The 15,820-nt window shown below is 38.4% G+C and overlaps 1 protein-coding gene across 1 annotated transcript in view; it reads left to right on the top strand.

Moving 5' to 3' along the window:
* The window catches only part of LOC306770757 (NACHT, LRR and PYD domains-containing protein 12-like), a 203,309-nt gene that overhangs the window by 148,527 nt on the left and 38,962 nt on the right, over positions 1 to 15,820 (top strand). The window contains exons 14-15 of the mRNA XM_079259681.1: positions 1,011 to 1,184; positions 12,615 to 12,788. Coding sequence (XP_079115807.1) covers positions 1,011 to 1,184; positions 12,615 to 12,788 — 348 coding nt within the window. The remainder of the gene's footprint in view (positions 1 to 1,010; positions 1,185 to 12,614; positions 12,789 to 15,820) is intronic.

Raw genomic sequence — 15,820 nt, 5'->3', positions numbered from 1 at the left:
AAAGTGGTTCAGTATCACAACACTGATGGAGCTTTAGTTTCATTTCCAGATGAACAACATTTCAGTCTTTATGAATAGACCATGATCATATTGAATCTCATGTCATTTTGTTGTTAGATGAAAATGTTTTAATCGATCTTTCTGTCACTTTGCTGTTTTTAACATTTCTTTGCTGTTAAAACGTCACAAATGAGCAGGTTACTTCTAGAAACTGCTGTTTCTTGGAGCAGATTTTTTTCCTTTTATAAAAGTTTATTGAACACATTACAGTTAACTGAGAGCCATTTTATCACTGCTGTTGGTTGTTTCCAGTCATTTCAATAAAGGAAATATGAAAGAGATCATTGTAGTTCCCAGGTTTCCTGAAGGCAGCATGATAGGAGGGAGTCCATTCAGCCTCTTCTGTTATTCTGTTATCAGGATTCAACAACACTGTCAGGTGATGTCCTGCAGCTCAGATCAGAGACAAAAGTTTCAAGTGAAAATAAAAATCAGAAACTGAAAGAAAAAATGTCAAATATGAAAACAAGTTCTTAACACTGAAGATTTCAACTGAAACAGGTTGTAAAAACATTGATGTGAAATGTGAAACCAGTTTGTATGTAAAGAAACATTGTGATCCAGTTCAGCTCCATCCAGAAACAGCTTTGATAAGCAACATCTGGACTGATGTGCTAATTAGTCCAGTGTTTGCTTTCATTAACAGGCCGTTTACACCAAGCTGACAATCTGCTGTCGCTCACATCTGCAGTGATGGAAACGTGTGTTTCAGTGTGTGTGTCCTGTCACCATTATCACACTCTCAAGTCTTTTTTCATCCAGTACAGCCAGTAGAATCAGAGTCATGTCTGTCGCTGAGAGAACTCACTCTGATTGAAGTCTCTATGTCTTTATTGAAGCAGCAGCATGTTGTCATTAATATTAATGAGAATTCTTCTTCTCTGCTTCTGTTGGACTGTTTTAACCTGCATCCTGTTGGCTTCAGCTCACAGCTTTTATTCTTTATTCAGATTGGAGGACTGCAGATTGTCAGAGACCAGCTGTGCTTCTTTGACCTCAGCGTTGGAGTCCAACCCATCTCATCTGAGAAAACTCGATCTAAGTGGGAACTACAACATGACGGCTGGTGTTAAAGGTCTTTGTGGATTTCTGGAGAGTCCACACTGCAGACTGGAGACTCTGAGGTCAGTCACCATGTTTTATTTGTCCTCAGTGTTTCAGTTAATAAAAAAATGATGATTTTTTAAATAAAAGCAGAAGACTTTGATTCTGTCAGACAGAAACTAGTATATAATCACTGACTGATGCCTCTAGACCAGGGGTCGGCAACCCAATATGTTGAAAGAGCCATATTGGACCAAAAAAACAAAAAACAAATATGTCTGGAGCCACAAAAAATTAAAAGCCTTATAAAAAGCCTCATCATGAAGGTATCTATATTCGCTATATTAGCCTACTATCAAAATGACTAAGTTGGCTACAAATACATAATGAGCCTTAATGATAAAATGTTTATTTTCCCCGCAGTGCATCCTGTAGAGAATGACGTCCCACGTGGACTACTCTATTGTACAATCCCGTCTCATGTTTAACTTCATTACAATATTGATGAATTATGTTTCGTTGCATTGATTAAATTAAAACAATGCAATAAAGAAATCCAATTTTTTTTAATGTAATTTTTATTTTTAAGAATTAGAAAAAAACAACAAAATGGAACGTGCATAACGCGCCCCTTATTTGGGCAACAAACAGAGCGCAATAAAACGCAGCCTGTATTTATAAAAAATAAACCTGCAGCCTTTTAAAAAAGGTAAAGTATATCAAATCAAATTAATACAGTTTGATTTCTGTGCAATGCCAAGCAAGTCAGTGCAAGGGTAAAACGCAGCAGCATCCTCTTCTCTTTAGACACGCAACCAACGCAGCTATCCTCCGACCTGAGCACCAAAACACGATTATATTACCAAGCGTCGTTCCAGATATATACTGACAAAAATCAGAAATAATTTTATATCAACAGCCACTTTGTTACTCAATATGTGTCTATGAAGGATTATGTTCTTCCCCGTTTAATGTGACTTCTGTTTTGGGACATCACTGGTCAGCTCCTCAACATCGGGCATGTAAGATGTAACTTGTCCTGAATTAATGTCGTTGATTTGCTGATCGGTGATGTTGCCGTCATTTTAATGGCCCTTTCCTTCGCTGTCTTAGCGGAGAGGTGCATGTCTTTGATTTTCTGTATTATCTCGGTTTTGTTTTTGAAGTTAGCAAGTACGTGTTCTGATATGTTGATGACTGACTTCTTCATGTAGTCACCATCTGTGAACGGTTTTCCACGCTTTATTATCTCTCGGGTTGGAGATGCAATCCATTTAAATCTGATTTTGCGCTTCTCTAATTTCTCCAGAAGTAATGCAATCACACTTTTTCTCTCACTCCCAACTGGCAAATGTAGCATGCTTTCCCTGAAAATGTCTTTCCACATGACTCTTTTTGTTATTTGACAACTTCTCGGTACAGAGCAAACATTCAGGCAATCCTTCCGCATTGGCAATGAATACAAATGATTCGGTCCAAGAAACGTTGAATCCTCTGTTCTCCTCGGTTATTTTTCTCTTTTTCCCTTTGGGATCCATGGCCCATCACACAGCCACCGGTTTTGTTTACAACACCACCTGCCTGACATCCCGCCCTGCTGATAGACAGGCTACGTGTGTCACAAGCTATGACACAAATCTTCCTTGACAGAAATGTTGAAATTTCATATTTATTCTACACATTTTTACAGCATTGGAAAGTGTGAAGAATGTTTGTGTCATGTTTGTCCTCCTTCAGAACCATTTCAAAACAAAAATATATATCCCTCCCCCATCGTTTTCCATTTTTTAAAAACATTGAAAAAGAGCTAAAGAGTCACATGCGGCTCCAGAGCAGCACGTTGCCGACCCCTTCTCTAGACGTTGAGCTTTAGTGAATATCTATGGCTGAAATAATGATCATATAATAATGAATCAGCTGATATGAAGCAACTCCCCACCATCACTGATAGAAATGATCAGAAAACAGCTTTCATCCCAGCAGCAGTTATCTTCACTCACATGCATTAATAATGACATATTCCAGCCAAAAACCTCGTCACACTCATCATTTCAAAGAAATCATTCTCAGTTGACTTTCATGTCATTAAAAATGATCTCTGTTCCACAAGGTCAGTTCACACTGAAACACATGTTCCTGTTAAGTGGATAAAAGGAAAATACAAAGAAGAGTTGATCTGAAGAAAAATCACATGATTGGAAAATGAAATCAAGTGAAGCTATGACCTAACTTGTTGCTAGGTAACAGTGGATGGAAGGAAGTGGTGAGTGTGTGTGAGCAGCTTTCCATCAGGTGAGAAATGTGTGAAAATGTGGAGCAGAGTCAGTGTTTCATAGCTCTGCAGCCAAAGAGAAGCTGAGAAGGTGAACTGCTACGAGCCTGTGCAGGTGATCCAGACACAGACACAAAGGATGATGACTGAACAGCCATGAAGGAGAGAGGCAGGGATGCTCCATCACTGGAGAGAAATGCTGCTCTGTTTACCTGCTGGCTTTCTTTCTTCTGCTTTATTTATTCACAGCACAGAGTTGCTGTGAAGAGCTTGTGTGTGAATGTAGGTTGAGAAACATCAGATAAGAAATATGGAGCTGAATCACAACCAAAATGTTTGTTTGTCTGGAAAATGTTTCAGTCTTCAGGAATAGAAGATGATGAATCAAGTTTTCATTTTGATCTTTAACAAACAACAATAAAAATGCATTAAAATGCATTTTATAAGAAGTGTAGTTTATTTGTTTCAGTCACAGATAATTCATTTCTTTAGACATCAACAACTGAAAGAGCTAAACAGCAGAAGCAGAAAGCTTGTATGCATATATAAGTATACACTTACATCAGATGAGTTTTGTACAAATGATACCAACAAAAAACAAATGTACTACATATACAGTATGTGACCTTTGTAAAGATAATAAGTTCATGCAGTTACACATCTCTCATAAATAAACTGGTAAACTTTCTTTTTAAATAAAGAATTACATTTTTTTAATCTCATTACTAAGTTTATTCCATAGTTGAACTCCCCAACAAGACCAACATCTTTGTTTCATCTTTTCTGGATTTTGGAATAATAAATTTACAACAATCTCTGAAGTTATATTTAGTTTGCTGAAGCTTGAAATATTTTGGACACCTTCTGGAAGAATATTTAGTTTAGCATTTTTTATAAAATTTGGATTGTTTTATAATAAACATAAATCATCAAATTTCATGAGAAGTGATTTAATAAACAATGGATGTGTATGATCATAATAATCAGCGTTTATTATCAGGCGTATGACAGGTTTCTGTAATACAACAATGTCATTAAGTGTTGTCTTGTGGGCGCCGCCTCACTGCTCAACACAGTCAGTCTCATACGGGATATTAAGGTACAATAAATTATAGACAAAGCTTTGTTTGTCAATTAAACTGCAGTTTTATACAAAATAATTGTTTTTAATATAATGTAGATGATGCTTCCAAGTTAATTTAGAGTCTATTACAACCCGTAGAAATTTATCATCAAACCTCTTTCAGTTTCAATACCATCTATTTTTAGTTTCTCCTCTTCAAGTGACTCTTTCTTACTTCCGAATATCATCAATTTTACTTTCTGATATATTTTCAGCTATTTTTATAACAAACCCGGTTTTGGATAAATTTAGTTATCTTTCTATCAAAAAATAAAAAAAGGTTCTTTTAATTTATTTTTCTAAACAAACTGATGTTGTGTCGCTGTCAAATAAAACACATTTAAACAGGTGAGACAATATTGTTTTTAAAAATAATAAAGTTTTGGACCGATCACAGAACCTTGTGGTGTTCCACATGTTCTGCTCTTCAGTCCAGATACTGAAGCTTTTAATTGAACATGTTGATGATTATTTAGATAACTTTTAATCCAAGAAAGAACAGAACGTCGACTCCCAGAGTTCTCAAGTCATTTCAGTAGTTGACCATGATCAGTCATGTCAAAGGCTCGCTTTACATCAATAAATATACCTGAAGAAAATGTATTATTATCCAAAGCAGAACTGAAGCATATTCCTGATGACTTATGTTGTAGTCCGGTTCTCTCGGAGTCCATGTTGTTGTTGACTTCATCATGTTTTTTAAAAAGTATCAAATTGTTTCACAAAAATTTTAGAAAACTGAGGAAGAATGGATATGGGCCTATAATTTTCCATGAGATGCTTTTTACCATTTGTAAGACTTGGAATAACCTTTGCTATCTTCATGTGATCTGGAACTATATCATGCAGGAACGACTGGTTAGAAATATAGGAGAGAAGTTTAGCAGTTACATCAATAACTTCTTTTATAATCATCATATCTATTTGGTTTATATCAGCTTTGTTTTTATTTATAAATGCCTAAACTGTGTCAATAACATCCTTTTTAGTCCCTCCACATAGGAACATAAACTTCATATTTATACTGATTGTTTCTGAAGAGAAACTTGTCTTTTTCCTGCACTGAAATGTTTTGTAAGTGATGGCCTCATATCAACAAAATAATTATTAAATTCTTCCACTATTGTTTAAGTCAGCCACAATTGACACTTTTCAAAATGGCCATTATCCACCATTGTCTTTTCTTGATTAACCACCGATTTATAATGAATTCATCATAAAATGGTAAATAAACACTTTTAAGTCTTGTAGTTGTGCAGAATGATGTCCTTGCAGTATTTGTCCACTAGATGGAGCTCTGACTCCATTCAATCCCACAGTCATCCCCCTGTCTGTCCAACAGTGGAAGCTACATCCAGGTTACATTACAGCACTGGGCTGAGTGGAGCTTGTCCACAGCTAGGTTTATAATAATGTTGTGAAATTAATGACTCGGCATGTCTCCAGTTTCAGCTTAACTCTACCATGTATGATGACAAGTGACGGGTGTTTCATTGCGTCGGTCAGCTTTTTATTTCCACTGCATTGCTAAAGTTGTGCTAAACTAGCTTAAGGTGCTCCCTGTCTATGTTAGCAATAACATCGCTGTGGTTGTCCCAACTAGCATAGCATTAGCTAAGTAGCCAGTAAGTTCAGAAATAATGTGTAGAAAATATCTGAGAATACAGAACGACCCTTCATCTCTCTGTCAGCTGCAGGTTGAGGTGTGTTTTAGGAAGAGAGATGTGAATGTAGAGGAGAGGAGGTTTATTCACTGCAGCACATAAAACTTCATATTAATATTTCAGTCTGTCTTCAGATTCCATCATGAAGTCATGTCTCTAGTTTTACTTTGTCAGAAACTACTAATGTTACACATGAGATATTTCATGGCAAAGAAAATGTCATACATTAAAAGGTCTTTAGAAGGCTTGATAATAATGTTTTGCCAACTTCATCATGTTTGTTGTATAAGGCATACACCCATGGCCTAAATCTAAAGATAAAATCAATCAGCACAACTGATAGCTATTCCTGGATGCTCCATCAGTAAAAATAATTGTGTAACAACAAATTTAAAATAAAATTCTCGAAATGTAATACACGTTTTATTTTTACTGATGTGTGTTTTCTTAGTTTTACCATTTTCAAATATTTTATTATGGTGCAGTTACTTTAATTTTTGTAAAATATTTTCTGAAAGAGTTTAACATTCTTGAATTACCCTTGTTGGTTTATCAACCATGGATGTTAAACCATAACACGGAACAGGAACCTATGGCTCGTGAGCCAGATGCGGCTCTTTTTATGACTGCATCTGACTTTCAGATTAATCAGCAGAAATTTCTTCAAAGAAAAATTCATCCATAATCTTGCTGTTACTTTGGTGAAAAAAAAGAAGAATAATACAGAAAAACCTATCGCAATAAACAAAACAAAAAAAAAATCCACACATTTTAATCTACCGTATTTATATTTTCATCCACAAGTTTTCACTGTGGTGCGCAGCAAAGAGCCAATCCTCTCTGTACTCCGGTGTGTGGGAGGGTCCGAAACCCTGAAACTCTCATTTTAGTGGATCATTGACAACAGCCTACACGAGTCATTTTAAGACCAAGAGGTAATATTCCCTCGTTTTTAGGAAGCTTATTTATTCAGAATCGAGGCCAGCTTCAGGCAGGGGCAAGAGGGGGCAATGCCCCCTCAAACAAATACTCTGCCCCCTCAAATCAAATCCGCCAAAACTGCACAAACTACCTAAACTCTCTCCCTCTGCACAGAGCTGCGTGCCGGTTGAACAGCATCACATTACCTGACCCCCCCTCCTTCTCCCCCAGTGAACAACCAATCAGCATTTAGTATGCAAATGAGTTGACAAGCAGCCTGATTGGTGGGTGTCAGGTTTCTCCCCTCGCTGAGGCGCTGCAGCAGTAAAATTATGAAGAAGTGAAGCTCAGTTAAATACCTCGTAGCGATTTACATCGTGAGATAAGCTACTTAATAACTAATTAACAATAAATACAGTAGTATGTACCATCTATATGTTGTGTCAACAGGTTGTTGTTGCTTTTTTAAGTGTGTAAGCCTGTCAGTGGGAGCATTATTGAATCACACATGAACACTGGATGCGTGGTGTGCCTGCTCAGAACACGTCTGGCCTGGGTATTCCCGGCCCGAGCCCCGAACATTTCTCATCAAGCCCCGAATGATTTTTCAGCCCAGAAGAAATAAGTTTACATTACTCAGCCGCCTTATCACATTAAATAAGAAGGTAGTTTCTTAATTTCCTGACCTGAGTGAATGCAACACAGGTACAACAATGTGACCAATCAGAGAAGAAGTTTACAGAAGCGGGGACACCTCCGTGTTTTATTGGCTGACAGCCCGGTGTTTTAGTCCTAATCTGAACTCTGCTGTTATTTTGAATTAGGGTGGACATCTTCAGCGGTTAAAATACACATCAGATGATTCTTTTAAAGAGGAGAATCAACTCTTGGCTTCCAGTGGACAGCCACTGGGTCAACATATGAAGTAGGTAAACAAACTACTCATTTTAATTAGTATGTCTTCAAAGTAACGTGAACATGAAGCAGATAATTCATGACAGTATTGGTACTTCCAAGGTTAAGCTAATTATGCTAAACCGTTAGCCTCGTCTTTTCCTGTTCCATACATTTGCATTAAATCCAGTGGGGAAGTGTGTGTGAGACTTTAAAACGTTCCGAATTTCCCAAAACCACGAAGGAGGAGGAGGTGCTGCTGGGAGGGTGCACGTGCGTGTGTGCATGTGCGTGCGTCGTGTTGTAGTAGATAAAAACAGCTTTAACATCAGTGTGGAAGTTTTGTTTCTAGATGCAACTTCAGTTCAGATGTAGATAGAAAACAAACAGCTTTAATATAATATTTACTAATTTGTTTACCTGCAGGTCTCTGCTTTATTATAATGCTATTTACTGTTTACCTGCAGGTCACTGCTTTATTATAATGCTATTTACTGTTTACCTGCAGGTCTCTGCTTTATTATAATGCTATTTACTGTTTACCTGCAGGTCTCTGGCTGTTTCGTTAAAGTCCAGCTGTTTGGTTGATGGTATTACATCTTATGTTGCTTCAGTATATTTGGAATAGAAGACAGTCGTATCATGATCTCAGCTTTTTGGGTGTTTACGTATTAATGAGGATGGTGGTTGGTGTATGGTTGTGCTGCTCCAGGATGGGCTGTTGGAGACTGGGAGGGACACAGTAGACCACTAGACTGAGCTGTATTTGATGTTTGCAGTTATACATGTAGAGATTATTACCTCTACTACGACTGTCGTTTAGCATTATTTGTATTTTAACAGAGGTAATATTGTGTGTGTGTGTGTGTGTGTGTGTGTGTGGGGGGGGGGGGGGGGACATGTAATGCCTGTTGCATTACATGTCAGCAGTCCACCAGCACCTTCCTATGATGTCCTCTACTGTTTGATTTCGTGCTTGTGTAGTTCTCAGTATCATAGGTAACTCACTTTGGATGAAAGCATCTGAGTGACATAAATAACACAAACAGTAAAGATTCCTCTACGAAGTTGTGGGCTCAGCCCCCCCCCAATGTAATTATTAGTTAATTAGATATTATTAGTTATTGTAAAGTAGAGACTGAGTTTTAAAAAAAAAGAAAGAGGAGAAGGTGAATAAAATGAAGAAAAAATGTAATGTTCTGTGTTGGTTGTTTTTGTTTTTTGCTGAACTATGCCAGCTTAGTTTTATATTTTAGTTTATTATTTGACTGTCTAATGAGACATTTGTTATGTAGTTTTCTGTTAAAACTTTGATGATTGGTATTTGTAATTTTTTTCTTGCTTTAATATATCTAATATTTGTGTATTTCGTCTCTCCTCTGAGAAAATGCCACCTTATTGTGGTTTGGAGTTTAATGTTCTGCCCTGTTTTTGTTGTTTGTGATAGGCCTAACTATTTCAGCTTAGCTTAATAGTTTAGTTTATTGTTATTTGGCTATCGAATGAGACATTTGTTTTGTTGTTGGTTGTTAAAACTTTGATCATTGATATTTCTCATTTTTTTATTATTTTAATGTATCTATCATTTTTTTTTATTCCTTTCCCCCTCTGAGGGATCGCCACCTTATTGTGGTCAAAGGGTTTGCGTGCCTCAGTGACCCTAAGAGCTATACCAGCAGGAGCTTCAGTTTCTGGTGGGACACCCAAGCTGGACAGGTCTTTGGTTCGAGGCCTGATGAAGTGCAATCCATTTCTTAAGAGTGTCAGACTCCAACAGTCCCATTAAGAAAACAGTTACAAAAAATAATAACAACAAAAAGAGCACAAGCGTGATGTGCACACGCATGATGCCCCCTTCACATATCTGCCTGCCCCCCCAAGTATGTATTCCAAGAGCCGGCCTTGTTCAGAGTGAACCCTTCTAACCAAGAAGATGGCGAAAAGAGAAACAGATGAGGAGTACTGTACATTTCAGCAGGAATGGACAGAAGAATTTGCCTTTGTGGAGAGAGCAGGTTCTGTAATGTGTCTAATATGCAATGATAAAATTTCATCAATGAAACGGTCAAATATAAAGCGACACTTTGACACACACCATGCCACATTTGCAGTGAAATATCCAGCGGGAGACGGCAGAAACTACGGTCCAGAGTACAGGCTAGTCAGCAGCAGCTCCGTGTGTGGGCCCGACAAGGTGACTGGAATTCGGCTCGCTTTGCTGGTTCTTTAGCGTTTGTGAGGAGCGGGAAGCTGTTTACAGATGGTGAATAAGCCAAAGCGTTCATGATTGATGTCGCCAACGAGCTTTTTGATAACTTTAAGGATAAAGACAAGATATGCCGTTGTCAGCAAGAACTGTACATGATCGTACCATAATGATGTCAAATCAAGTAGAGAAACAAGTGAATGACATGAATGCAGCGAGATATTTTTCCCTCGCCTTGGATGAATCATCAGATGTCAGTCATTTATCCCAGTTCAGTATTATTGCACGGTACGTTGCAGGTGACACGCTGAGTGAGGAAAGCCTTGCTGTTTTGCCGCTGAAAGGAACAACGAGAGGAGAGGATTTATTCAAGTCTTTCATGGAGTTTAAATAAAAAAATCTACCGATGGATAAACTTATTTCTGTGTGTACTGATGGGGCTCCGTGCATGGTGGGAAATAACAGAGGATTTGTAGCACTTCTTTGTGAGCAGGAGAATAGACCCATCCTCAGTTTCCACTGCATTGTACATCAGGAGACACTTTGTGGGCAAATGTGTGACAAGCAGCTTGATGAAGTGATGTCGCTGGTCATTCAGGTGGTTAACTTTATTGTTGCCCGAGCTTTAAATGATCGCCAGTTTAAAGCACTGCTGGATGAAGTTGACAATAACTATCCCGGTCTGGTTTTGCAGTAATGTGCGTTGGCTGTCAGGAGGAAAGGTGTTTAGCTGTTTTGCTGCTTGCCTGAGTGAAATCCAGACTTTTCTTCAAATGAAAGACGTCGAGCATCCCGAGCTAGCGGACACTGAGTGGCTCCTCAAGTTTTATTATCTCATGGACATGACTGAACATCTGAACGAACTCGGTGGGAAAATGCAAGGCATTGGAAATACAGTCTTATTCCTTCAACAAGCAGTTTTTGCATTTGGAAACAAGCTGGAAATTTTTACTGTGGATATTGAGACCGGTCGTTTACTGCACTTTGAAAAACTGAAAGAATTTAAAGATGCGTGTACGGCAAGTGGCTCCTCTCAACATTTTAATCTCTAACAGCTAGCAGGCTTCACATCTGATCTCCTGCAGCCATTCAAAGCATGCTTTGGGGATTTTGTGAGCACACAAGTCTTTTTATGTTCACCACTCATCCACACGAGTGTGCAGTGGACAAAGTCAACCTGAGTTTCATCCCCGCTGTTTCTGTCAGAGATTTTGAAGTAGAAGTTGCTGACCTGAAGGCCTCAGACACGTGGGTGAATAAGTTCAAGTCACTGAATGTAGATTTGGAAAGATTTGCACGAGAGCAAGCAGAGCTGCAAGTAAACACAATAATACACAATAATAGCACACAGATGTGAAAACCATGAAACGTGTACAGAAGTAGGTATGAACCAAAACACCAGAGGTGTATAATCCAGGTGCCATTAAGTAGAAGTCCTGCATTGTTTTTGGATCTACCTGTGCATTTAGAACAGGTGTTTTCACTAACAGGATCATCAACCTTGCTGTGGAGCTGAGCTGATTAAATTCAGCTGGTTTAGTGACTGGTTGGAACAGCTGCTGGACAGGACTTTTACTTTATGGCACCTGGATTGTACACCTCTGCAGAACACAGTTACTGTATTTCAGACTTAACAGCAATGACTTGAAATGTACTTACAGATGATGCTAAACATCCTTCATTTGTAGAAAGTTTGAGCTGAGACTGAAAAACCACTTACATCTACATTTTTAAATGAATAAGATCAGTAACATCAGGCTGTTTGGTCTTTTTAATAAAAGTAAAAAAATAAAGTCATTCTAGAGGAAAGGAGACCTTAGAATACTTCTGCTGTGATCTGATGCAACACAGAAAAGACCTAAATAATAAATAAGAAAACATTTTAATAGAAAATAATTGATAAGAAATATAGATATTGGGTAAATATAGAAAATAAATAAATGTCTGGTGTCTGACCTCAGAGTCTCCAGTCTGCAGTGTGGACTCACAAACATTGATGTGAAATGTGAAACCAGTTTGGATGTAAAGAAACATTGTGATCCAGTTCAGCTCCATCCAGAAACAGCTTTGATAAGCAACATCTGGACTGATGTGCTAATTAGTCCAGTGTTTGCTTTCATTAACAGGCCGTTTACACCAAGCTGACAATCTGCTGTCGCTCACATCTGCAGTGATGGAAACGTGTGTTTCAGTGTGTGTGTCCTGTCACCATTATCACACTCTCAAGTCTTTTTTCATCCAGTTCAGCCAGTAGAATCAGAGTCATGTCTGTCGCTGAGAGAACTCACTCTGATTGAAGTCTCTACGTCTTTATTGAAGCAGCAGCATGTTGTCATTAATATTAATGAGAATTCTTCTTCTCTGCTTCTGTTGGACTGTTTTAACCTGCATCCTGTTGGCTTCAGCTCACAGCTTTTATTCTTTATTCAGATTGGAGGACTGCAGTTTGTCAGAGATCAGCTGTGCTTCTTTGACCTCAGCGTTGGAGTCCAACCCATCTCATCTGAGAAAACTCGATCTAAGTTGGAACTACAACATGACGGCTGGTGTTAAAGATCTTTGTGGATTTCTGGAGAGTCCACACTGCAGACTGGAGACTCTGAGGTCAGACACCATGTTTTATTTGTCTTCAGTGTTTCAGTTCATAAAAAATGATGATTTATTAAATAAAAGCAGAAGACTTTGATTCTGTCAGACAGAAACTAATATATAATCACTGACTGATGCTTCTAGACGTTGAGCTTTAGTGAATATCTATGGCTGAAATAATGATCATATAATAATGAATCAGCTGATATGAAGCAACTCTCCACCATCACTGATAGAAATGAAGCATCTTTAACTGGATTAGAAAACAGCTTTCATCCCAGCAGCAGTTATCTTCACTCACATGCATTAATAATGACATATTCCAGCCAAAATCCTCATCACACTAATCATTTCAAAGAAATCATTCTCAGTTGACTTTCATGTCATTAAAAATGATCTCTGTTCCACAAGGTCAGTTCACACTGAAACACATGTTCCTGTTAAGTGGATAAAAGGAAAATACAAAGAAGAATTGATCTGAAGAAAAATCACATGATTGGAAAATGAAATCAAGTGAAGCTATGACCTAACTTGTTGCTAGGTAACAGTGGATGGAAGGAAGTGGTGAGTGTGTGTGAGCAGCTTTCCATCAGGTGAGAAATGTGTGAAAATGTGGAGCAGAGTCAGTGTTTCATAGCTCTGCAGCCAAAGAGAAGCTGAGAAGGTGAACTGCTACGAGCCTGTGCAGGTGATCCAAACACAGACACAAAGGATGATGACTGAACAGCCATGAAGGAGAGAGGCAGGGATGCTCCATCACTGGAGAGAAATGCTGCTCTGTTTACCTGCTGGCTTTCTTTCTTCTGCTTTATTTATTCACAGCACAGAATTGCTGTGAAGAGCTTGTGTGTGAATGTAGGTTGAGAAACATCAGATAAGAAATATGGAGCTGAATCACAACCAAAATGTTTGTTTGTCTGGAAAATGTTTCAGTCTTCAGGAATAGAAGATGATGAATCAAGTTTTCATTTTGATCTTTAACAAACAACAATAAAAATGCATTAAAATGCATTTTATAAGAAGTGTAGTTTATTTGTTTCAGTCACAGATAATTCATTTCTTTATACATCAACACCTGAAAGAGCAAAACAGGCAGAAGCAGAAAGCTTGTATGCATATATAAGTATACACTTACATCAGATGAGTTTTGTACAAATGATACCAACAAAAAACAAATGTACTACATATACAGTATGTGACCTTTGTAAAGATAATAAGTTCATGCAGTTACACATCTCTCATAAATAAACTGGTAAACTTTCTTTTTAAATATGAAATTACATTTTTTAATCCCATTACTAAGTTTATTCCATAGTTGAACCCCCCAACAAGACCAACATCTTTGTTTCATCTTTTCTGGATTTTGGAAAAATAAATTTACAACAATCTCTGAAGTTATATTTAGTTTGCTGAAGCTTGAAATATTTTGGACACCTTCTGGAAGAATATTTAGTTAATATTTTTTATAAAATTTGGATTGTTTTATAATAAACATAAATCATCAAATTTCATGAGAAGTGATTTAATAAACAATGGATGTGTATGATCATAATAATCAGCGTTATTTATCAGGCGTATGACACGTTTCTGTAATACAACAATGTCATTAAGTGTTGTCTTGTGGGCGCCGCCCCACTGCTCAACACAGTCAGTCTCATACGGGATATTAAGGTAGAATAAATTATAGACAAAGCTTTATTTGTCAATTAAACGGCAGTTTTATACAAAATAACAATTGTTTTTGATATTTTGGCCTTAATATCATGTAGATGATGCTTCCAAGTTAATTTAGAGTCTATTACAACCCTTAGAAATTTATCATCAAACCTCTTTCAATTTCAATACCATCTATTTTTAGTTTCTCCTCTTTAAGTGACTTCCTGACTTCCAAATATCATGATGTTGCTTTCTGATATACACTGCTCTAAAAACATAAGGGAAACACTTAAGCTTGTTACATACTTCACGAAAAGCGAGAACTTTTTTCTTTCTCTCGAGGTGCCAAGAAGAAAATGACATCATTTTGTTCTTACGCGTTTTTGCTGTTGCAGGTAAAACAGATTGTTTAGTTAAAACAGCTGAACGAGGTGGTGAGAAAGTAGGAACATTTTTACATGATGGCATTAAAATACTCGGACCCAGCCACGTGCACGACCCGCCCTGCTGCGTGCACGACCCACCCTGCCGCGTGAACGACCCGCCCTGCCGCGTGAACGACCCGCCCTGCCGCGTGAACGACCCGCCCTGCCGCGTGAACGACCCGCCCTGCCGCGTGCACGACCCGCCCTGCCGCGTGCACGACCCGCCCTGCCGCGTGCACGACCCGCCCTGCCGCGTGCACGACCCGCCCTGCCGCGTGCACGACCCGCCCTGCACAACCCGCCCTGCCGCGGACGAAGTTACTCGTTAAATATGAAACTAGAAAAGCTCTCTGAGAGCGGAAACCTCCGTCAAGCACGATGTTAAATAATCCTTTTAAACAATTCCTGGATCCAAACGGTGATCCGGATCGCCACAAAAATTTATTCACTATTTCGTTTTCACATTTCCAACATCTCTTGAAATTTTTATACAAATCCGTCCGTAACCTTTTAAATTATCTTGAGCACGAAGACGCCGGGAAAAACAACCTCCTTGGTGGAGGTAACAACCGGGTTCATGGCACATAAAGCAGACATCGTCCCCCGCAGTGATCCCTCCCCGCTGCAGACGTGCTTCTCGTGGAGGATATATGGACCTGGTGAAGAAGATTTTTCCTGTTCTTGCAGCCTCGAGAGAAAAAACTCAGTTCTTGCTTCTCGTGGAGTGTGGAACAAGCTTTAAACAACACAATGTAACTCCAAGTCAACCACACTTCTGTTAAATCAAACTGTCCACTTAGGAAGCAACACTGACTGACAATCAGTTTCACATTCTGTTGTGCAAATGGAATAGACAACAGGTGGAAATTATAGGCAACTGGCTACTTCCAAATATCAGACATTCGCCTTCTGATATATTTTAAGCTCTAATTTTTTTTGTTTATCTCAATCCAGATTTTGGATAAA

The sequence above is a fragment of the Telmatherina bonti genome, assembly GCF_933228915.1.
Source record: "Telmatherina bonti genome assembly, chromosome: 20".
NCBI classification, from domain to species: domain Eukaryota; kingdom Metazoa; phylum Chordata; class Actinopteri; order Atheriniformes; family Telmatherinidae; genus Telmatherina; species Telmatherina bonti.
Note: the sequence above shows the minus strand (reverse complement) of the source record. Positions and strands in the feature narration are given on the sequence as shown.